This window comes from Antechinus flavipes, chromosome 5 (assembly GCF_016432865.1).
Source record: "Antechinus flavipes isolate AdamAnt ecotype Samford, QLD, Australia chromosome 5, AdamAnt_v2, whole genome shotgun sequence".
Taxonomy (NCBI): domain Eukaryota; kingdom Metazoa; phylum Chordata; class Mammalia; order Dasyuromorphia; family Dasyuridae; genus Antechinus; species Antechinus flavipes.
Window position 1 is genome coordinate 268,691,026 of NC_067402.1, and position 24,114 is coordinate 268,715,139.

At 37.5% G+C, this 24,114-nt stretch overlaps 1 protein-coding gene across 1 annotated transcript in view; it reads right to left on the bottom strand.

The window, feature by feature from the left end:
• The window catches only part of FGD6 (FYVE, RhoGEF and PH domain containing 6), a 166,397-nt gene that overhangs the window by 139,261 nt on the left and 3,022 nt on the right, over window positions 1–24,114 (bottom strand). Inside the window, exon 2 of the mRNA XM_052000846.1 lies at window positions 15,748–18,205. Within this exon, the coding sequence (XP_051856806.1) occupies window positions 15,748–18,205 (2,458 nt within the window). The remainder of the gene's footprint in view (window positions 1–15,747; window positions 18,206–24,114) is intronic.

A 24,114-nucleotide genomic window follows, 5' to 3' on the forward strand; every position in this document is an offset into this window, starting at 1 on the left:
CACAAACAAAAAACATCCAGACCTCAAAGAGCTTATACTCAAATGTGGGAGATAAGTTGCACATAGGTAAATATACATAGAATATATTAAAAATCTATACAAGACTGTTTTGGGAAGAATGGTCCTAGCCGCTGGGGGAGAATCAAGAAAGGCATCATGTTAAAGATAGTATTGGAACTGAGTTTTAATGGAAACTAGGTCGTGAAAAGTAAAGAGGGAGGCCGGTCAGAATAAAAGAAGAGAGATGAGAAATGAAGTTGTATGTTTAAAATAGTGAGAAGGCAGAGCAGAATGGGGGTGGGAAGGATCATAATTGAATAGAAATAAGTTCCTGTGAGTACTCTCATATTGATTTTGAAAGTCACAAATTAATATTACCTATGTTGTATTGTAGGGAAGACAGAGGTGTATTGGAAAGAGCACTAGCCTGAGAATCAGCAGGCTAGTTCTTCCTGAGTTCAAATCTTGATTATTTGACTCAGTTTCCTCATTTGAAAAATGAGAAGGAAATGGCAAACCCCTCCAGTATCTTTGCTAAGAAAATCCCAAATGGGGTCATAATTCAACAACAACAATGCTGCATTTTAATTTTAGGGTTTTTAAAAAACATTTGCCAATTACATTTTAATCTGGTCCCAATTGAGGAGTTTTTGTGAGGCCTCAGGAATAGACTGACCAGATAATGAGCAAGGAGACAGCAATACAACAAAGATAGTATATTATTAAGGATTTTATTTGACCTTAGAGATAATAGGGAGTCACTACAGCATGGGAGGAAGGGGACCAAGTGGTTAGCCCTACTATGCTTTTAAAAAATCACTTTGTGGAAGAGAGATAAGGGTGCTAGTGACTAACTAAGCACACATTCTGGGAAATTTCAAGGCAGAATTAAAATACTGGTGGTCGCACTCAGCATTACAAAAGCTAACTAGTTCAATCCTACAGATTGTGTTAGCTTTGTTGTTGTTGTTTTTAACCTAAATGTTTAGGGGAAAACTGGCTTTCTTTGTTCATTATTTATTATTTTACCTTCCCCAAAACAGAAACTGCAAACTTTTTGATAAGTGGTAAATAGACCACTTAAAAGACAAGAGGCTCTGAATTATTAACAAGTCCTTGGTCACTAACAGATTTTTCAGGAAATTATTTCACCAGCATACTTCACTTTCCTTATCTATTGGATATGTGAATCACTGAAAAAGGCCCAATAAAATGTCATACAGCCAACAAGAAGAGTCAATGTGAGGAATTATTAATTATGATGACTGATGATTATGATTTCTAATAGTTCTTTAAGGTTTGCAGAGTTCTTAGGCAAATTAATTCATTTGATCCTTATAACTGTCTTTAGGCAAGTTAATTCATTTGATCCTCATAATTGTGAGGCAAAAACTTATCTCACTTTATTATTCCCCCTGATTATCGGTATTACTGTCGGTCATTCATTCATTTTTCAGTTATGTCCAACTCTTTGTGATCCTATTTAGGGTTTTCTTGTCAAAGACACTGTGATGGTTTGCTATTTCCTTCTCCAGATCATTTTACAAATGAAGAAACTGAGGCAAATAGGGTGAAGAACTCTTGATTTGGAAACAAAGGCTAGGAGTTCAAACGCTCACTATTCCATTTACTGCCTGTATGACTTGTAGGCAAATCACTCCGTTCCTTTGGGCTTTTTTTAATTTGGGCTTTTATTAATGAATGAAATTGGATAAATTCACTGGATAAAATTACTAACAATCCATAAGCATCTATTAAGAGCCTACTACATTCCAGGTTGGGGAGACAAAGACAAAATTAAATTGCTTTAGTGGAAGGAAGGGAAAAGTGAACACATAAAATACAAAAAATATATGGTGATTTAGAAAAGAATCATTACCTGAACAAAGCTACTTTGACATTATTTCTCTATCAGAAATTTGACATCGTCTCCATAATAATGTTCTATAATTTCACTGGTTTGAGACATTCCCTACTAAAAATCAAAAAGATTCATATTCAAGTTCAAATCCAGCCTCAGACACAATGATCTGAGCAAGTCACTTAACCCTGTTTGCCTCAGTTTCCTTACATGTATAATGAGCTAGAGAGAAACCACGTCAGTACCTTTGACACAAAAATTTCAGATGTAGTGACAAAGACTCAGACTCAACTGAAATGACTCAACAGCCAACAAGTACTTATTAAAACAGAAAAGACTTTTACCCACACCCATGTTTCTTCTCCCAGCACCAAAGTAAATGATAATCAGCTTTGCCCTCATCTCTGACTACTTGAGTACTTGTTATACTGGAACAGATGGCAATGACCCCAAAGTGACACTGTCTTCTGACCTGTGAATGTGGAAAAGGTGGATTTAACCTAAAGGGGAAACTGCAAACTGGGACATTAATGCATTGTTGGTGGAGTTGTGAACTGATCCAACCATTCTGGAGAACAATTTGGAACTATGCCCAAAGGGCTATCAAACTGTTCACATCCTTTGATCTAACAGTGTCTCTACTGGGCCTGTATCCCAAAGAGATCTTAAAGGATGGAAAGGACCTACATGTGCAAAAATGTTTGTGGCAGCTCTTTTTGTAGTGGCAAGGAAGGGAAAACTGACTGAATGCCCACCAGTTGGGGAATGGCTGAATAAGTTATGGTATATGAATGCAATAGAATACTATTGTTATATAAGAAATGATGAGCAGGCTGATTTCAGAAAGTCTAGAAAGACTTATATGAACTGATGATGACTGAAGTGAGCAGAACCAAGAGAATACCATATGACAAGATTATGTGATAATCAACTGTGATGGACTTGGTCTCTTCAACAATGAGGGGATTCAAGACAATTCCAAACACTTGTGTGAGGGAAAATGCCATCTGTATCCAGAAAGAAGACAATTGTAGAGTCTGAATATGGACCAAAGCATAGAATCTTCACCTTTTTTTATTTGTTTACTTTTTTTTTCTTGTTCCTTCCCCCCCTCCCCTTTTGGTCTGCTTTTTCTTGCACAACATGACATATGAAAATATGTTGAAAAGAATTGCACATATTTAACCTATATCAGATTGTTGTCATGGGAAAGGGAAAATAAGGGGAGAGAGTAAAATCTGGAATACAAAATCTTATAAAAATGATAGTTGAAAATTATTTTTACATGTATTTGAAAAATACTACTGAAGGGAAAAAAAGGAATAAAACTTTCAATTCAAGAAACTCCATCTTAAAACACTTTCCAATGTTTTTAATGATGCCTACAACTAAGACTTTCAACATTTTTGCTATCTAAGAACTAGGCCAAAGATGTATTTAACTTCTTGTTTGTCCAGTTTGCTATATCTTTTTTAAATAATTTTTTTCAGTATATTAAAATAAGGCTATCAAAAATAAATAAGCAAAACAAGAATTGTTATTCTAGGCTCCCAACAACAGACTTCTGCCATTAAAAGCTTGGGAATTTGGCAGAAAGATGAGGATATGAGTTTAAACAAAAATAGATCTAGAGTTTTAAAGAAGTATCCTTAGCAATTTATAAAGATAAATGCTCTCCAATTTAACACCAAAAATAAGAATACATTCATATTTAAGACAGAAATTCAAGTAATTCTAGATAAAAATACAAATTCTAGACAGGCAGGGATTGTCTTAGTTCTCTGTAATTCCAAGTTCTTCTGATGTTTCATAAATGTTTGCTGATGGGCAAAATGAGCCATTCCAACTGGGGCAGTTTATTAGGTTATGGAAATCCAAGTTCCTCTAATAACGTCAAGTTTCTTCACAGCTCTCAGACTGGCAGGTAGTACAATGGATAGAGCACTTGATCCAGAGTCAGGAAGATCTGAGTTCAAATGTGGCTTCATTTCCTGGGCAAGTCAAATAACTTCTGTTTGACTTAGTTTCCTCAACCATAAAAAAAGATTAAGGATGGCAACAAGCAATCTGAGCTTTTGCGGGGAATCAACTGAGATAATGTTAATACACTACCTGTCACATAATGCATGTGAAATAAATGCTTTTTTTTTCTTCTCTTGCCTCTTCTCCTCTCTGCCAATCACAGCTCAGTTTTCTCAAAGGTAAAACATGATAGAATTGACCTAGCTTCTGGGGTTTCTTCCAATTTTGATTCTAGGATCCCCATGCAACTAGTTGAAATATGAAGTTTAATAAATTCAATAAATTTATTTTTATGTGCTGAAGTAAGGGATCTTTAGATTTCCCAATTTAAAGCACCACACAAAAAAATCATCAAAGTACTACTTAAACTTTATAAATGAGCAGTTCCTGTCCTCAAGGTGACCTTATAATCGAACAACAACAAAAAAAGGGATAGCATGCAATTCAGAAAATTATAGGGTTGGTGGGTGGTGGGGCATAGGTGGGGGCCAGGCCCATGCAGGAATAATGGCACAGGTGATGTAATTGATCATTTTTCAGGAATCCAGAAATGGGATTTGGGAGCTGAGGAAGGCCTGAGGAGGAGGCAAGGCCTTCTAACAACCTAGAGTAGAGAAGTAATAAAAGCGTAGCCAGAATTTTCCCCAAATAGTGGTTCTGGAAAAACTGTCAGCAATTATAACCTTTGGGTCCCAAGGCAGAAATTTCTCCTGGGTGTGAAGAAGCTGGAGAAGAGGAGATGACCATAAAATAATACTGCAATTATCCAATTATCCAGGAGCCATAAATTCTAAGTATGCTATAATCTCATCTAAAAGCATAGTGCCATTCTTTTTAAATTAGTCCTCATCTTATTTGCTACTTTCCCGAGAAGGTATTTTATCTCCCACCTATGTAGGGCAGAACTCTCCTTTCTCACCTCTTTCCTCTTCCCCTTCAAACCTAGGCTAAAGGCCACAAACACCCCCCAGTTACAAATTCCCCCACTTGCCACAGCCCTGCCAGCCATACTATATGTTTACATATTTTATACATATTCTAGCCTCGCTCACTGTAAATAGCACGTGATCATTGATGGGAATAGCACATATGCCTCAAGGGTATAAACTGTTTTATTTTTAATGATGATAACCTTTATAACAATAACTAACATTTATATATAGCTTATGGGCACCTAGATGGTGCAGTGGATAAGAGCACTCTGCCTGGCTTCTGGAAGAGTTTTCCTGAATTCAAGTCTGCTCCTAGACATTGGCTGTGTGGCCCTGAGACACAACTCAATTTCAGTTCCTCCTCTGTAAAATGAACTGGAAAAGGAAATGTCAAACCAGTCTAGCTTCTCTGCCAAGAAAACGCCAAATGGGGTCACAAAGAGTCACATGTAACTCATCAATCCAAGCACCTACTATGTGCCAGGCACTGTACTCACTGGATCCTTATAACAATGCTGCAATGGAGATGCTATTATTATCCCCATTTTACAGATGGGGAAATTGGGACAAATACAACCACAATTAAGTGACTTGCTTACGATCACAAGGCTATTCAGTGTATGAGAACACATTTGGCCTCAGATTTTCCTAACGCCAGATTAGTGCTTTCTGACACTGTATCACTTGTACTACTTTTAAAACAAGTTATAGTGACCTGGTTTTAGCAACAACACACTAGAAAAACATTCTGATTGAATTTCACTTATCTCCTCCAGCAGGAAATGTGAACAGCAGCACTACAGCTGTACATGGTACAGTAACTTAACCATTTCCTAATATTTAATTTATTTTTTTGTCTCTAGTGCCAAGAAATAAGAGCTAGTGCTTTTTAGCTGTAGTTTCAAATTTAGGTTAAGTATGTAAACAAAAGAGGTTTGCCAAAGCTGTGTGGTTAAGATTCCAAACAAGAAACACAGAATTAAGGAGCCTTACAAATCTGTGATATTTCCTGAGTCAGTGCTGAAAATAGCTCACAGGAAAGAGCTGTTGTTCAACTATATGAATGGATCTTTTCATCAATTCCCATTTGTCAATGGCACACACTGGACAATCATATCAGAGTTGGGTCTATGTCATAACTTGGAAAAACTTGATTATCATTGCTGATTTACCCTATTAGATTAAAAAGAACCCAGCAACTTAATCAAATGCAAGATGGATTTAAAAGATTTCTAATCTGGAATAAATAAGGAAATGACAGAAATGTAAGTGAGGTTAAATCCTCTCGATATATTGAGTCAAAAGAAATGAACAGATGTTAAAGGAAGAATCTCAAGTTCAGTAACCACAGTTCCTAGCTCTAGAAAAGGAATAGAATTCAGAGGCCATCTGAACCAATTCATTCATTCTACAGATGAAGAAATTAAGGTCCTGTCTTGTCCAAAGTAACACATAATAAGCATCAGAGATAACATTTGAATTCAGATCCTACCTCCAAAGCCAACCTCCTTGCTGACCTTTCTGACACTATCACTTATACTACTTTCAAGACAAGTTATGGGGAACTGGTTTTAGCAACAACATACTAGAAAAACACACATTCTGACTGAATTTCACTTATCTCCTCCAGCAGGAGGACCATGCCACCGTTCAAATTAATGAGAATTAAGTTTCTTGGTAGAGATAACTTTATAGTCTATGCATTTAAGCAAAACTTATTTCTAGAAATATTGGTAAAGATAGGCAACAAGCATTTTTGTAACGTGTCTACTCTGAGTAGGCAGGTGGCACAGTGGACAGAATGCTGGCCCTGGAGTCAGGAAAATCTGGCCCCAGACTCCAGCTGTATGGTCTATTTGCCTCAGTTCCCCATCTGTGAAGTCAGCTCGAAAAGGAAATGGCAAACCACACTGTTATATCAGCCAAGAAAATCCCAAATGGGGTCATGAAAAGTTGGACACGACTGAAAAACAACTGAAGAACAAAAATTTGTCAAGCACTGTGCTAAAGGCTAGAGTTACAAATACAAGCAAAAACAAAGATAATTTCCTGTCCTTAAGAAGTTTATATTGTAACAGAAGACGACACATTAAAAGTATCTCAATTGAGGGATTCAGACTATGGTGCAAAGATGGTATCCTAAAGATGCTAATAAAAATGGAAATATCTAATATTCATTGCAATTTTCATAGTAAAACAGTGAAAATACTCTCTGGGTCCAATGGTTGGAGAATGGCTTTTAAGAATTTCAGCTATAGGGGGGAGCTAGATGGCACAGTGGATAGAGCACTAGTCTTGAAGTCAGAAGGACCTGAGTTCAAATCTGCTCTCAGACATTTAACACTTCCAGCTGCATGACCCTGGGCAAGTCACTTAATGCCAATCGCCTCAGCATTAAAAAAAATTTTTTTTCAGCTGTTTCAGGTAATTCTCCACTAAATTTATTCTGATGCATCATCATGGCTGGGCAGGAGAAAAGATCCAGGATATATATAAAATAAATCTTATGTATATATAATAAATTTAAACAAACACATATAATCCTTTGACCTAAGTTTAGGCATAAACTTAGATACATAAATGAACACCAGATATAATATTAGATATCTATGTATAGTAGCTATATTCACATGTATATTAATATAAAAATATGTTCAATTATCAAATCATGTATCTATGTTAATATCCACACATTATATGCAGTGTTATACATTAGTCAGTCAGGCTTGATGTTTTTCCTTACATAAAGTCAACAAGCATCTTTGTAATTCTGTTTGATGTTTAAAATAGGAAGTAGGGCTTGGAATCATTCCTCTTCAAATCACAGAATGGTGATTAAAGTTTCAGCTTCCTTTCCAAAAGTACAATAGACTCAAAAGTGTTTTTAAAAATAAGAGAACAAGGAACCAATCATAACCCAAATTTGCAATGATTGTCAGTCACAGTGAGGGGATTTGAAACTGCTATTTGAAAATAGTCAAGAGTTAGTCCCTGACTTACAAACAGGTTGGTTGCTCATGGTTCCTAAGTATAATGACCAAGCTCAAACCCGTGGAGAAAAGTGGAATAAATATACCTTCCATCTTTCTTGGTATCAGTAGGAGATCATGAATGAGGAATATTGTAGACACTGCCTGACAGAGAAAATGTGTTCTGCTAAACTACTTTTTTTCTCTCTTTTGTTATAAGGTAGCACTTTCTAGTAAGAGGAGAGACACAATCACAAATTAATACAAGGAATTGATCATAATTTTTTTAAGGAAATGTTACAAATGATAACCAGGTTCCCAAGTCCAAACTATAGCTGAAATACTCTTATTTATGCAAATTTTAAACATAAAGAATCCAAATCACTAATAAGAAAAATGCAAATTAAGACAACTCATGAATTTTAACCCTCTTGGCTAATCAATTCTGCTAAATACATGACACCCTTTAGTTTCAAAACACATTAATTTCTAAATGTCCCTCACCCTCTCCCTGCTCCTAAAATAATCTACCTTTTGGCCCAGAATAAAAGGTTGGAAAAAATCCACTTAGCACAATCAGGCCAATATAAATTTCTTGGCATGGTATATGTTGCAACATTCCAATTATCCTTCAATAAAAGAAAGAAGGAGGTGAATTTTCTCTTCTGTTCTCTGGGTTGAAATAGGATGATTTCTAATTAAGTACCCGCTGTTTCTATCACAAGAACTTTCTGTTATTATCTTTCAAAGACTCCTGAGTTAACATATATGTTTCACAAGACTGAAACAGTCTTATGTGGAACTCCTTAATTCAATTTTTGGATACATTTTGGGAAAAAAACGTAGATTATTTACCCTCTGCCAGGGAGATAAACCTGACAACAGCAACCTATCCTTTCTTTCTCTGGATTTCTCATGACCTTGGGTAAGGCCCTAGATTACTGGCCTTTCAACCAGTGTGACTGTCTGATCACTTTAACCTCTTCAAAGCTCCTTTCATCTCCCTTCTTTCCCCATTAAGTGAAACACCTGGAGCATGTTATAATGCAATCACAATTATGAACCTAAAGTCAGGATGATTCCTCTTCCTGAATTCAAATTTAGCTTCCAAAATTGACAAGCAGCTATGAGACCCTAGGCAAGTTAGTCATTTACCTATTTGCCTCAGTTTCCTCATCTATAAAATGAACTGGAGAAGGGAACAGCAAACTACTCCAATATCTTCGCCAAGAAAACTTCAAATGGGGTCACAAAGAATTGGGTACAACTGAGTAACAACAACACAATTATGGGCTTAGATGGAGTATTTGAGGCATGTAACACTAACAGATCTTCCTCTACTTCCCTGGTAGAATAATAATTGCAGCTAGCATCATATAACATTTAGCTTTTTATAAAAGTTATCATACTTTATCCTCCCAACAATCCTAGAAGACAGATGATATTGTCTCCATTTTACTAATGAGGAAACTGAGGCAGACAGAAGTTAAGAGACTTACCCATTAAGCATATTAAATAGAATTAGAACTTTTTTTAAACTTTTGTTTTCTTCACTTCAGGTCTAATGCTCCATCCTTTACGCTGTTCCTTGTAGTCACTTTATATTTATTTGGGATATATTTTCTATGAGTCAGCCAGACTACAGTGGACAGAGAGATCTGAATGCCAGAAAGGACATTGGCTAGTTGATCCTCAATACGGACCACTAGCCCCAGCACCAGCACCACCAGCATCACTAGCATCACCACCACTACCAACAACAACATATAAGGAAGGTATTGGACTAGATTGAGTTCTGAGGTCCGCTCCAGCTCTAAGGCTATGTAGTCTTCTACCTTAGGATTTTGCATGATTCAGAGTGTAATCCGCAATTCTCATTTCCATATGAGGAAACCTTGGAAATAAGAGAAAGTGTGTCCCCAGGCAGACAAGCAAGAGGACAGGATGCACCAATTATCATGAGCATATTCATTAAATAAATACAGCACCGTTGGGCCCCAAGCAGAGCTCAGCAACTCTCTAGGCCCTGTCATCAGTCCAAACCACAATTTTTTTTTTAATTTTCAAAGAAGTCATTAGACAAATCAAGAGACCACCCTCCAGCCAGATTAATAGATGGAGTTTCCACTTAGGCTCTCCAGAAATGGGCTACAGTGATAAGGATTGTAGAGCTTTGCTTTCTCAAGCAATAATATTTTCATTTAAGTTTCTGATATCCCGGATTTATTTTAAAGAACTCACAAATAAGGAAGAAGAACTGGGTACAAATTTTGCCTTTGATGTTTACTCACTGTGTGACCTGGGGGCAAATTATTTTATTTTCCCTGGCCCTGGGTTTCCTTTTCAAAAGGAGAGGTTTGGATGAGAAGGTCTCTGCAAATGAGATAACATCCGTAAAGCACTTTGCACAGGAGCAGGCATACAACTAGCAATTAATAAATGCTCCTTTCTTCTTCCTGCTCTCCCCTTGTACCTCTGTATTTAGGACTCTACAAGCTCTTTGATGATTATCTATTACAACATCGGATCAATGTCATATTTGTCACAATATCACAGGAAAACTAGAATTGAAGGAGATTTGCCACCGCTTCTAGACCAACCCATAAGGGAACTGATTCCCTTTTATGACAATCCCATGTGGAGTAACTCTCATTCTTTCAATCTATCCCTATTTTAGCTATCTCATATCTGGGTGGGTAACCATGGAATTTAAACCATGAGAATACAGGCCCCCTCCACCACCCATTTGTTCTGGAATCATTCATTACTTTGTTCACAGAGAGGGAAAAAGTAAAAAGTATTGGAAAAACAATCATGACAACAACAATAGTTAACATTTATGTTATGCTTACTATATGTTGGACACTGTGCTAAATGCTTTACAAATATTATTTCATTTGATTCTTATAACAATGCTGAGAAGTAGGTACTAGTATTATCCCCATTTTACAGATGAGGAAACTGAGGCAAACAATGTGATTATCCTCATCTTAATAATCATACTACCTTTATATTTCATCTCATTTGATTCTCACAACAATCCAGGGAAGTAAATGCTATTATTAGTCCTATTTTACAGATAAGGAAACTAAGGCAAACAGTGAGATTATTATTCTCATTTTAATAATAATACCACCTTTATATTTCATCTCATTTGATTCTCACAACAATTCTAGAAGGTAGGTGCTAGTATTACCCCATTTTACAGAGAAGGAAACTAAGGCAAACAATGTAATTATTACCCTCATTTTAATAACACCACCTTTACATTTTATGTTATTTGATTCTTACAACAACCCTGGGAAGTAGGTGCTATTATTCCTTTTTTTAATTATAACATAATTATAATAATATTAATAGCTAACATTAATATAGTTCTTACTATGTGTCAGGCATTGTACTAAATATTGTCAACTCTGGGACGTAGGTATGATTATTATTTCCTTTTTTTAATTACAATAACAATAACTTCCATTTATTAAGCACCTATTATATCAGGTACTGTGCTAAGTATTTTATAAATATTTCATTTTATCTTCACAACCACCTTGGGAAATAAGTGTTATTATCCCCATTTTTCAGATGAGGAAACTGGGGCAAACTACAATTATTATCCTCATTTTAATAACAATAATAATAATACCATCTTTATAATTATAATTAATCTCATTTGGTTTTCACAACAATCTTGGAAGGTAGGTGCTATTATTATCCTCATTTTATAAATGAGGAAACGAAGGCAAACACAGGGTAAGGCTCAAGGTCATACAGCTACTAAATATCTGAAGCTGGATTTGAATTCACGTCAAACATTCTTGTTCCACAGTCTGCAGGACTAAGAGGAACCTGAGGCACTGTCCACCAAACATGGCAGCCCTGGGATTGTTCCTTCTAAAGGAGTTCTGAGTCTCATACCACCATATCATAGGTAAAAACACATTGCTTGCCCACAGTCCCAGAGGGAAATCTCATCCAGGATTCTAACTTGGCACCCTAATCCCAAATTGAAAGCCAGCTCTCATCAGGCCATTCTGGCCATCCTCTTTCTCCTCCTATCAAAAGGAAACCTCAGTCCTGGGCTACGGCAGGTTTCACTATATCACCATTTCCCAGCTGGCGCCCACCCGTCCATGGCTCAGCATGGCAGGCTCTCCCCTTTTCCAATTCTGAATTGTCTTCATCTACTGAGGAGAGAAACAGGGACTGCCTGGCATATTAGGCATCTAGGAGGCAGCCAGGAAGACCAGGCTACTAATTGGATGAGCTTTCTGTGCATCATTTCCCCACCTGTAAAATGTGAATAATAACAATAATAATAGGGGTGTTGTGGAGATCATGAGATCAATGTCTGTAAAGCACTTTGCCAACCTTGAAGCTATAAACTACTATAAATATCTGTACTATAAAATACTAGCTATTTTTATTATGGCTTCTATTTATTTCTCGCAAGCTTAATAAAATACGTGCTGCAAAGTAAAAGCTTAATAAGTGGCATTTTCCCCCCATATATTCACATTAAAAGTATCTCAGGCCGGGGATAGTGGTACAAGGGGGTAATCCCTACTCCTGGGGAGACTGAGGCTGATGACTCGGGAGTTCTGAGCTTGGTGGGGTGGGGAGGAGGGCAAGCTGATCACGCATCAAAATGGAGGCAGGAACCAATAGTGAGACCCCCGGGAGTTGGGGGCCAGGAATCACCAGACTGCCTAAGATGGGACAAGTGATCAGTAGTGGGATTGGCCTGTGAGTGGCCTGAGTGACCCAGTCTTAAAGACAAACAAATAAATGAATTTGGCATTAAAAAAAAAGCAAAACTCAAGATCAAATAACAATGCCAGAATTACTATTAAAAGCTGCTTTTTTTTTGATGAATGATGACATTAAGAAACCTCACCCAGTTTGGAGATGCATTCCTTCCATGCTTTCCAAACAGACTCTTTTTTCATTATTTCAATTTCAAAATAAAATAATACCTGCAGAGAAGCTGCAATTAGTCACAGAATCCTAAAACCCTGGGAAATTCTGTCCCAGTAACTTGCAACGGCAACAGATCTGACCAGGCAACTTCGATTCTCCAGGGCCTGAACGGTGAGCATTTCAATGTTGATTAAGTTGAATTAATACTCTCCATCCCAATGGGGAGGAGGGGCAAGCAAGAGAAAAGAGTGGAAAGGATGAGATAGATGTTGGAAATGCTAGTGGCTAAGCCATGTCCATGCCATCACACCAGGCCCAGAGCAGGGATTTCTTAATCTTTTCAATGTGGTGAAGCCTTCTCAGAATCATGTTTTTAAAGATACAAAGTAAAACGTGAGGATTATAATAGAAACCAAATACACTGAAACATAATTACTAAAAATTTTATTTTCATTTTTAAAAATTAAGTTCATCCAGATTAAGAGCCACTAAAGCAAAAAGACAACTGTTATCTCTCTCAGTGGAGGGAAAATTCACAAGGGGCAATCACAAATGCTAAACTTCTCTCTCCCTACTGGTGTCTCTTACACACACACACACACACACACACACACACACACACACACACACACACACACACGGCTGTTTCCCATACAGGGATTCCACATGGGGGGAGGGGAGATGAGGAGGAAGAAGAGGATGAAAGAGTTATCCACAGATGATGCTTCTTCAGGGAAAACAAAAACAGAGCTGGACATGAATGAGTCACACTGAAAAAAATTATATATTGGAAAATTAACGTACTGTTGGTAGAGTTATAAAATGATCCAATCATTCTGGAGAACAATTAGGAACTATGCCCAAAGAGCCATCAAACTGTGCATACCCTTTGATCCAGCAGTGTCATTATCGAGTCTATATCCCAAGGAAATCATAAAGGAGGGAAAAGAGCCTATATGTACAAAAATATTTGTAGCAGCTTCTTTTGCGATAGCAAAGAACTGGAAAATGAGTAGATGCCCATCAAATGTGGAATGGATAAACAAGTTGTGGTATGTGAAGATAATGGAATATTATTGTTCTATAAAAAATGATGAATAAGCTGATTTTAGAAAGGCCTGGAAAGATTTACATGAACCAATGCTGAGTGAAACAAGCAGAACCAGGAATACATTGTGCACAATAACAGCAAGTCTGTACAATGATCAACTATGAAGGGCTTGGTTCTTTTCAGTGGTTCAGTGATCCAAGGTAATCTCAATAAACTTTGGATAGAAAATGCCATCTGCATCCAGAAAAAGAATACAGATTTTGAATGTAAATCAACACATGTTATGTCCACTACTTTTTTCTGGCTTTTTTTTTTCTTTTTAAAATCTCTCCCATGGTTTTTCTCTCCCAACATGATTTATAAAACAATCCATATTAAAAATAAATAAATTTACTAGAAAAAAATTAATAAAAGGCTCAACATCTCTAAATTCTTTATGGCTGACCTTGGCTTATTTTAGACTATACTTCCCTGTTTTGCCCTGAGAGTTGTCTGACCAGTCCCACCTCAATATTAGCCTGTCCTGAACGCCTCACTGGGACATCATGGGCAAACTGCTCTTGCCCATACCAGACCAAGAGAATAGATCTACCTTTTGTCCCTCATCCCATGAGAGATAGCTGCTATCACTGCCATTTTAAAGATAAGAACCTCAGACATATATAGGTTAAGTGACTTGTTCAAAGTCATTTGGCTAACAAATTGGGTAATTCCAAATCTTGTCACCTTTCCACTTCACTCCCAATAAAGTTACCCACTGACAGGAAAATAAAAGACCAGAAGGGGAGGATTAAATAGCCAGGCAGCACCTCATTCAGTGATTAAATCACTTGACTCTATTTGCTTCAGTTTCCTCTGAGGCAATGTGGAAATGAAGAGTAGGACTTAGTAACTTTGTACAAGAAGAAGCCCACAGGGCTTACCAGTCACTGCCACAGGAGTTGAAAACATAGAAAAGGTTAAGAAACCCTCAGAGAGATAACCCAATATGGCCCAGAGTATCAGATAGAAATGGGTGGCTCTAAATTGAAGACTCTCAGCAGGAACATAGTGGCAAACTATATATATATGTCTTTTTGTACTTTTATTTGTTTTTAAATACATTTTAATCTGATTTGGCTTGTATCCAGAATGGGTACGAGAATGGTCCATATTCCAGCTATTTCTGTGTAGCAGACAGAGGACCAGACGTGGTTCTAAGAGACACAGGTTCAGATACCACACTAGACTGTGTGACCCTATTCCAAATATTTACTTTCTTTGGTGCATCTGACATCAAGATGTGGGGGTAAACTCGATAACCTCTAAAGAGGGCTTTTAGTGAGTCTAACTCTATGATTCTACAGTCATACATAACTTATGCTCCGATGTGGAGATACACCCACCAAATCACAAATCCTCAACTTGTTGAATCATGAGTCCCACTGCCACTCCAACAGTGCATCACAGACAATAACAACAACAACGTCGATTATGACAATAATTGGGGAAACAGACTTGTCTTCAGGAAAACTTGGGGACGAAAAAACAATCTCACAAAAGGCAGTTAGATAATACGTTGTTGGGGAAGTTTCTTCACCCACGAAATTACAGTTCCAGTCCTCTGTCCTCTCCCCCAGACAAAAGCTCCAAACCCTAAACCCCTTCAATAGCCATGCTGGTCTAACAAAAAAGCTTTGGAGTTAAGACCTGAGTTCAGCCTCTGTTGTTCTCAATTTCCTCTAACTGTAAAAACTATAGCAGCACTTACTTCAAAGGGTCCTGGGATGATCTAAAGAACTAATATTTATAAAAGTATTTAGCATAACCCATAGTAGATGCTATTTAAATGCTTATTCCCTTCCCCCATTCTTACTTACACTCAATTACAAAAATCATTCTATCCCCCTGTATATAAATAGGACAATACATCATCCCTGAACCATTTATATCCAAGATCCAAGCACAAAACCAAAATAACCAAAATAATATTAATAGGTCAATTTTTTTTTTTACCTGGAATGCAGAGGTTCTGGTGCTTGCTGAAGCTGGCTATTTACAGCTACATAAGGATCTTCAATCTCATATATATTTGCATCAGTATCTTCCATGGTGTTAGCATTTTGCCACTCAGAATCTGGAGTTTTACGTGTAGCCAAGGTAAATGGCAAATTCTCGTATTCTGGGGTTTCCTCATAGCGACATATGTTTTCATACTCTGGAGCACAGTTACTTGCTCCAGAATTAAAAGGAGTTGATGGCATCCCTTCCCTTGAGAGCATTTGGTCATCCAAAGATTCAGCTTTGGGACCATTAGGGAGGTCCACCTGAGTCCTATACATCCTCCTCTTCTTGTGAGAGGCTGGGCTGTGTGTTTCTGCAGAATATGCCTTAACTGGTTTACCCCTCTTTTCATCTGCCAAGGGCATGCCTTGCTGACTGTTATCAATTCCTCTGCCTTCCCTACTGGAAGAACGTCCTGAGGCTGTCTCTCCAACCTGGCCCCCCCTTGACAGAAATCTCTGAAAGTCACTCTTCATGAAACAGATGGACAATTTCATATTAAGCAATTTCTTCAAGGAATTTTTCTTTTGAGGGTCTTTACAGGGCTTATTGCATCTGTCCATGTCCACTGCTGACAACGACTTGGCTCTAGGTTTGGTGAGGGAAGGGAAGGATTCACTATTGGGAGATAGGTTGGAGGATTTTAAAGATTCTGGGCTCCCCGGAAAGGGCAGAATAGGATGAGGTAATTTCCATACTGGTTTTTCCGAAGTTTTGATAAGTTTTGGCACGTCAAAGGAAGATGACATATTATGTTCTTTGGGGGCCAAATGCCTAAGACAAGATTTGTCCAGGATTCCACCTGACCTTCTTTCTTCATCAGAAGGATAGGAACTATTTTCTAAGAGTTCCTCAGAGGCAGCTTTCTTAAGACGTCCAGCAGCTGGCAAGCTATGCCTCTGAGGTTTTTTGGGGGCAATTTTTACAGGACTTTCATCATTGACGGTAGCCTCTTTGTCAGTTTTAAATGGAGATCCATGCAGAGAATTGGGGGCAGGTAAATGTTGGTTGTAAGTCAGCTTCAGCTGTGTTGGCAGACTCATTGACTGCTTATTACATTTTGTATAACTGGCCCTTCTGTCCACATTTGGTGATACATCAGCAGCAGCTACTGTGTTACCTTCAGGATGGAAGTTAAAATCTGCAGATGGACAATCATCAACTCTTTCAACCTTGTGAGAAGTTTCTGGAGCTGCAGCATTCTGGCCTTCAGGTGTTAGGTCTGCACACTTTTTGTTCCCAGAGTCAGCAGTCAATTCATTCTTGCTTCCCTGTTCCTCTTTATCATCGAGTTCATGGTTACACAAAACAACAGTCCCCAGAAGAGTGGTTTTATTTGATTTTTTCACATGTTGTTCAATAGGAGGAGAGGGGTCACATTGAGAATTACTTAGCTCATCAGTGCTTTCACCTGGAGCATCAACATACGCTTGCCGAATCAGGCGGGCAGTCCGAGGCACTCTGGGCTTTGGGGTTGGGGTTGGAAGGTTTTTGTGGCAGGGTGCCAAGGGCTTTTCCGAGGGAGTGACTTCCTCAGCTTCTGATTTCTGATTGCCTCCCTCTAGATAAGGAACACTGCTCACTGGATCATTCTCTGCAGTTTCGTGGTCAGATGAGCAAACACCATTAATTTTGACTTCTGGCCAATCCTGACTGGTCTCAAGCATTTGGATCCCATCCCCAGGAAACTTCACATGGCAGTTATGGTTCTGTGGAACTTCATCAAAATCAGAGAGAGACTGAGATAAAGCTGGACTATCAATGTTGAACTGTCCGTTAGCACTGCAACTCTCGTCCATTGCCTGAGTATTTGTAGATCTGTGTCTCAAAGGCAAAGCTGCAGGAGAGGACCCAGAAGGTATTAAAAAAACATTTTCCAGTTTCTCTTCCCGAAGGCTGGAAACTTTGAAAACTACTCGATTTTTAATTCCCACTTTTCCGCTCTGAGCATCATTCTTTTTCTTAGTTTTTGCAACTGAGAGAGAGTCCTCAATGTTGATGTTTTCTAAGTTTTCAAGCGTTTCAATATGCTCTAAAACAATGTGTTTAACACACGAATTGTCTCCATTCCCACAGTTATGAATACATTCGGTGTTTGATGAACTCACTGGTAGGATATAAGGAGTTGTCTTGTCCTCTCCATTCTGACATTTAAGCTTGTCTAAGTGTTCTGATGATTCCTGCTTCTGTTCTTCCAGGGGGACAAGGTTTTTCCTGGATGGGGACAGCCTGGTGTCAGGAACTGGAGACCCCTTTGGAACTTTTGGCTTGGGGGCTATGGCGGGCTTTGAGGTTTTTGTTGAAAGGACATTAGAAGCCACAATATCCGGTTTGGGTGCAATAGGAGGTGGTGCAGGCTTACTTCCCACCAAAAACTTGGGCTTGGGAGCCAAGGGTGGCTTCTTAGTTTCTAGAAAGAAAAAAAAAAAAGTAAATTTACCACTCATAATTATGTAGTGCTTTTAAAGTTCACAAAGTACTTTAAGAACATTAATTCTCATGTGTCCCCACAACTCTGAGATCCATTTTGTTATTACCCCATTTTACAAATAAGGAAAACTGAGACTGAGAGAGGTGAAGTCAGAAAGTTAATTAATAAACATTTATTAAGTACCTACTAGTACACTATGTTAAGCCCAAGGGATACAGAGGCAAAAGACAATCCTTCTCCTTGAGGAACTCCCAATTTAATGGGGAAAGTAATATGCAAACTACTAGGTACAAACAAGCTATACAGGGAATAAAAAAAAACAGAGAGGCACTAACATGAAAAGTGACAAACATCAATGGCCAGATTTAAATTGTGTTCTTCCTGACTCAAACTCTAATGCATTAAAACTTAACACAAAAGTAACCATTACTTTGCTGCCTTTTTTGAGGCAGATATAGCATCCTTCCTCTCAAGGTGTCAGGATCACAGATCGAGAGATATAATGTAATCTTAGAGGTTACCTAGATCAATCCACTCATTTTACCCATAGAGATCAAGTGACCTGCAAAAGGTCACAAAGTTAGGAAAAATGTAACCAGGGGTCAGTTGATGGCACAGCGTTAGAACATGAGCCCTGGAGTCTGAGGAAGAAGGAAGGGAGGGAGGAAGGGAGAAGAGAAAGAAGGAAGGGAAGGAAGAAAAGAAGGAAGGAAAGAAGGAAGAAAGGAAAAAGGAGGAAGGAAGGAAAGAGAGGAGTAAAGGAAGGAATAAAGACAAGCATATGACCTAGTAGGGACCTCTATCTTCATTAGTGCTATCTGTAATGTGTACATAGCAATACAGTTAGTACGTCCTTTATATGTTTTATTCATTCATTCACAAAGCAGAATTTAATCTAAGTCATACCACCAGAGCTCAAAACAATATAAAATGAAATTTTCTAGCATTTTTACCAACAGTCCTAACATTTTGCTTATATGCATTCATGACACTCATCAACAAAATAGTGGACAAATTCTCTTTAACAGACATTTCCATTACCCTGATAATCCTTTAAATTTCAAAAGCATAAAGAGAAAATGCTATACGCATCCAGAGAAAGAATGATGGAGTCTGAATGCAGATCAAAGCAAATTATTTTCACTTGGTTTTTTTCCCCTGTTTTTTTCTTTTTGTTCTATTTGTTCTTTTATAACATAACTAATATGGAAACATATTTTATATGATGCACACATATAACCTATAGCAGATTGCTAACCATCTTGGGGAGAAGGAGGGAGAAAAATTTAGACCTCAAAATCTTTTAAAAAAATGAATGTTGCAAATTGTCTTTTACATGTAATTGGGAAAAGAGAAAAAATTATTTTTTTAAAATGTTGGCATGATTTAAATTTTTTTTAATATAAAAAAATTAAATTTTTTTCCAAACTGAAAATCCATTTTTGAGTTTCTCTTTTATGTTTAACATACTGTTCATATATTATTATATTAACACATTAACTACAACTTCCAGTTTAGTGAATATTCATCAACAGCCTTGATTTTAAACTTTTGAGGGCAAGGGCAATGTCTGATTTCATTGCCAGTGTGGATTGTGGTAGAGCCTTACACACTGACTGAATCTGAATTGTGAATTCTATAAAGTAGTTATTAAACAATTAATTATCTTGTGCTACTTAAATAGACCTTCTAAGAAGAAACTTACATGCCAGGAAAACACTGTATAAGTTAGACTTTGTCCTCAGATACAATAACATATCTAATCACTGATCATCACTGAAACTACCATCAATTCAACTGGATTCCACCAACCAATATTTATTTACTAAGTGGTTAGGGAGGCACTGGACTTCCTGTGTGCTAAGAGTAATCATCCCAACTTCTTGAGGGGAAAGACCCTCCCAGCCTTATCTTATCCTCCTTTTGACATCCCACAACAATAAATCTGTCATTAAAAAGTTCGTAACTGGGGCAGCTAGGTGATACAGTGGATGCACCAGCCCTGAAGTCAGGAGGCCCCAAGTTCAAATCTAGTCTCAGACACTTAACACTTCCTAGCTGTGTGACCCTGGGCAAGTCACTTAACCCCAATTGCCTCAGCCTTTAAAAAAAAAAAAAAAGTTTGTGACTGCTACCTGTTAAAAGAAACAACAAGTCTAGCCTGTTCTAGAGGCTGTTATTAGCTGATGATTTTCTTTTCACGAAAAGGAAATTAGGGGCAGCTAAATAGTGTCATGGATAAAGCACAGGTCCTGTGAAGTCAAAAAATAACCTGAGTTCAAATACAACCTTGTACACTTATGAGCTGTGTGACCCTAGTAACCCTGATTGCCTTCAAAAAAGAAAGGGAAAATAAATTTAATTAATTAATTAAAATACTCTAAAATGCTGAGCTGAGGGGGGGATGGAGGGGGAAGATTATTCAAATACCACCAATTATTAGCCATTTTATCTTGGGCAAGGATTTCCAAGTATGACCATTGGACTTAGGGGCCAAATAAAAGACATGTTAGTCAAGAGAATTCCAAAACAGGGGTTCCCCATTACATTCAGCAAATCTAAGATCAAAGTCTGCTTGGCTTCAAGCTTTAAGGGAAAAGATAAAGAAAGAAGAGAGAAAGAGGGAAAGAAAAAAAAAAAAGGAGACATGCATTTAAGTATCTAATATGGGTCTAAGTGAATACTTTACAAATATTCTCATTTAATTCTCCCAACAACCCTACATTGTTCAGTCCTTTTTCAGTCATATCTACCCTCTGTGACCCCATTTGGAGTTTTCCTGGCAAAGATACTGGAGTGCTTTGTCATTTCCTTCTCCAGTTCATTTTACAGATGAAGAATCTGAGGCAAACAAGATTAAGTGGCTTGACCAGGATCACACAGCAAGTAGCTGAGGCTAAATTTCAATCTAGATCTTTCCAAGTCCAAATACACTGAGTCACCTACCAACCCCAACAACCCTATGAGATAAACTGAGGCAGGCAGCGGTTATGCCCATCTATTAAATACCCAAGGCCACATTTGAATTCAGCTCTTTGTGACTTCAGACCAGAGTTCTTACCCACTGTACTTAGCTATTTAAAGAAACAAGGGGAGAAAAAGTACTGTCATTTTCTTTCTCAGGTCACTCAAGAATCAACATGCTTAAAAAAAGTAGCCAAGTACTATAAAATGCTTCAATCTAAGTTGCTTTATCAAATGCAAAGAAAGCTGTGAAATATTTGCAAAATTATTTTTAAGAGTTTCCAAAGTCAACTTAAATATATATGTAGTATTTTCACTTTTTTGATGTTTGTTTTCTTTCTCTTTTTTTTTCCATTTTGATTTGATTATTCTTGCACAGCACAAATATGGAAATACGTTTAGAAGAATTGCACATGTTTAACCTGTATCGGGTTGTTTACTCTCTTTGAGAGGAGGGAGGATGGGAAAGAGGGAGAAAAATCTGGAACAAGGTTTTGCAAAAGTGAATGTTGAAAATTATCTTTGCTAACTGTATAAATATGTATACATATATTGTATTTAATATATACTTTAACATATTTAACATGTATGGGACTATCTGCCATCTAGGGAAAGGGGTGGAAGGAAGGAGGGGAAAAGTTGGAACAGAAGTTTTTTCAAGGGTCAATGTTGAAAAATTACCCATAAATATGTTTTGACAATAAAAAGCTATAAGATAAAAAAATAAAACTATCTTTGCATGTAACAAAGGGCTAGGACAAATTTGAAAACAAAGAAAACATTTCCCACTGAGGGCTTCATGGAGGAAGTACCACTTAACTTGGACCTTTAACAGAGCACAGAGAAAAAATAAGTGCTAAGTACACCTTGGCGGGGCAGAAGGTGTTATGGGTGGGGAAGAGGCCCCCAAGGGGAAAGGACTCTCAAGGAGCTTAAAATCTATCCAAAAACATAAAATGGACATAAAAATAAATAAGCTAACATGATACAGAACACATAATAAATGTGCTGAAAGGAGGAAAAGCATTAGCAGTTAGAATGATTAGGAAAAGTCTCATATAAAAAGATGTTTTAAAGGAAATGTGGCGTTCTAATTCTGAGGTAGTTCATTCATTCAATAAGGATCCATCAAAGACAGATGAGTCAGGTACTGTTACAGGAAGGGAATAACCCTAATAAAGGTATAGAAATGGAAGCTGGAGGACGATATAAGAGGCAACAAGAAGGCCTTTTTGACTGGGCCAGAGAGCACTATGTAATTAGAAAAGTAGATTGGTACCAAGCTGTCTAAGGCATTCTATTGACTAGGACAAGACATTGATCTGGGCAAAGAGGAAAGTGTGAATGAAGACTGAGCCAGTGAGAAAGATGAAGGCAGACGACTGAGATAGTTTCGGTAGAATATGGAAAGAGAGTCACATGAAAGAAGGCTGGAAAAATAATCTGGAGACAGAATGAATGCCAGGGTCAGAAGAATTTATATTAAGACTTTTGGTCAGAGGAAGAATCTAATCCAAATGGTACAAAGGATGAAACTCCTTCATGTTCATTTTACAAAATCGGTAATATACTTATTTATACTATATACAATTTATATATACACAAACATGTATGCAGCATGTGCATTTATGAATACATGATGCTTCTTCCATTAAAATGTAAGCTCTTTGGGGACAGAGCAGTAACGTTTTCATTTAATGTTTGTATTAGAGAGGAAATATACTAGCAGCAGGCACACCTATCTGTCATAAGGGTACATGGATGGTACAGTGGAAAGAACACCAGAACTGGAGTTAGGAGGTCCTGAATTCAAATGTGGCCTCAGATAATTATTAGCTATGTGACCAGTCACTTAACCCTTCTTGCCTCAGTTTCCTGACTTGTAAAATAAGCTAGAGAAGAAAATGGCAAACCATTCCAATTATCTTTGCCAAGAAAACTCCAAATGGGGTCATAAAGAATGGGCATGACTGAAAACAAACCACAAAAATTTACACCTTGGTAAAGTTAAATGGAAGGGGAATAAATTGCATTTTTAAAGTGTAGAATATTTGGAAAAGAAAGCAGGGATATTACATTTAATAGCACTGGGTTATTATTCTTTGATTAAAAAAAAAAAACAGGTTGTTTTAAATAACCATGCTAGACTCCAATGGTAACTGGGTTATCAGAATTTACAGTTTTTCTCTCCAGTGATTAGACCCAGAGAGTCACAGGGAGGGAGCCTTTGAAGCTGTTTGCCAACCCTGAGCAATATTATTCAAAAGACATCAAACCATCAAGAGTATGGTATATGTGTTCTCAAGCTGAATACACTTGAAATAAGTGTTCATCAGTGTTTGGCTATCAGCCAGGCCTGAGGACCACAAATTCTGGATTCGGTTCTATGGCATCTTCTGAAAGAGATGCTGCAAACCTTTTATTTATACAGCTGCTTAACTCTAGGGAAAAATAAGGTAGGAAGCTAAAAACACCAAAAATATATAAGTAAATAGTACAAATGGACCAGTCAGCAGCTGTACAGATGGCTGGGGTGAACTTCTACACACGAGTAACGTTGGTGACTCAGTGTCCAGCTGTTTTGTGATATTAGACAGATGAATGACTTGTTTCTGGCCTATAACTCCATAGTTAATAAAGCTCTAAGGTAGATATCTAAGCAATCCATCAACAAGTATGTAATAAGCCTCAATTATGAACCAGGAGACAGCTAGGTGGCTTAGTGGATAGAGCATCAAATCTAAGTTCAAATGTAATTTCAAACACTATGTGATCCTGGGCAAGTCACTTTACCCTGTTTGTCTCAGTTTCTTCATCTGTAAAATGTGCTGAAGAAGGAAATGGCAAACCCTTCCTGTGTCTTTGCTAAGAAAACCCATGAACTATGGAGATTGAATTAAAATCAACACATGCTATATTCACTT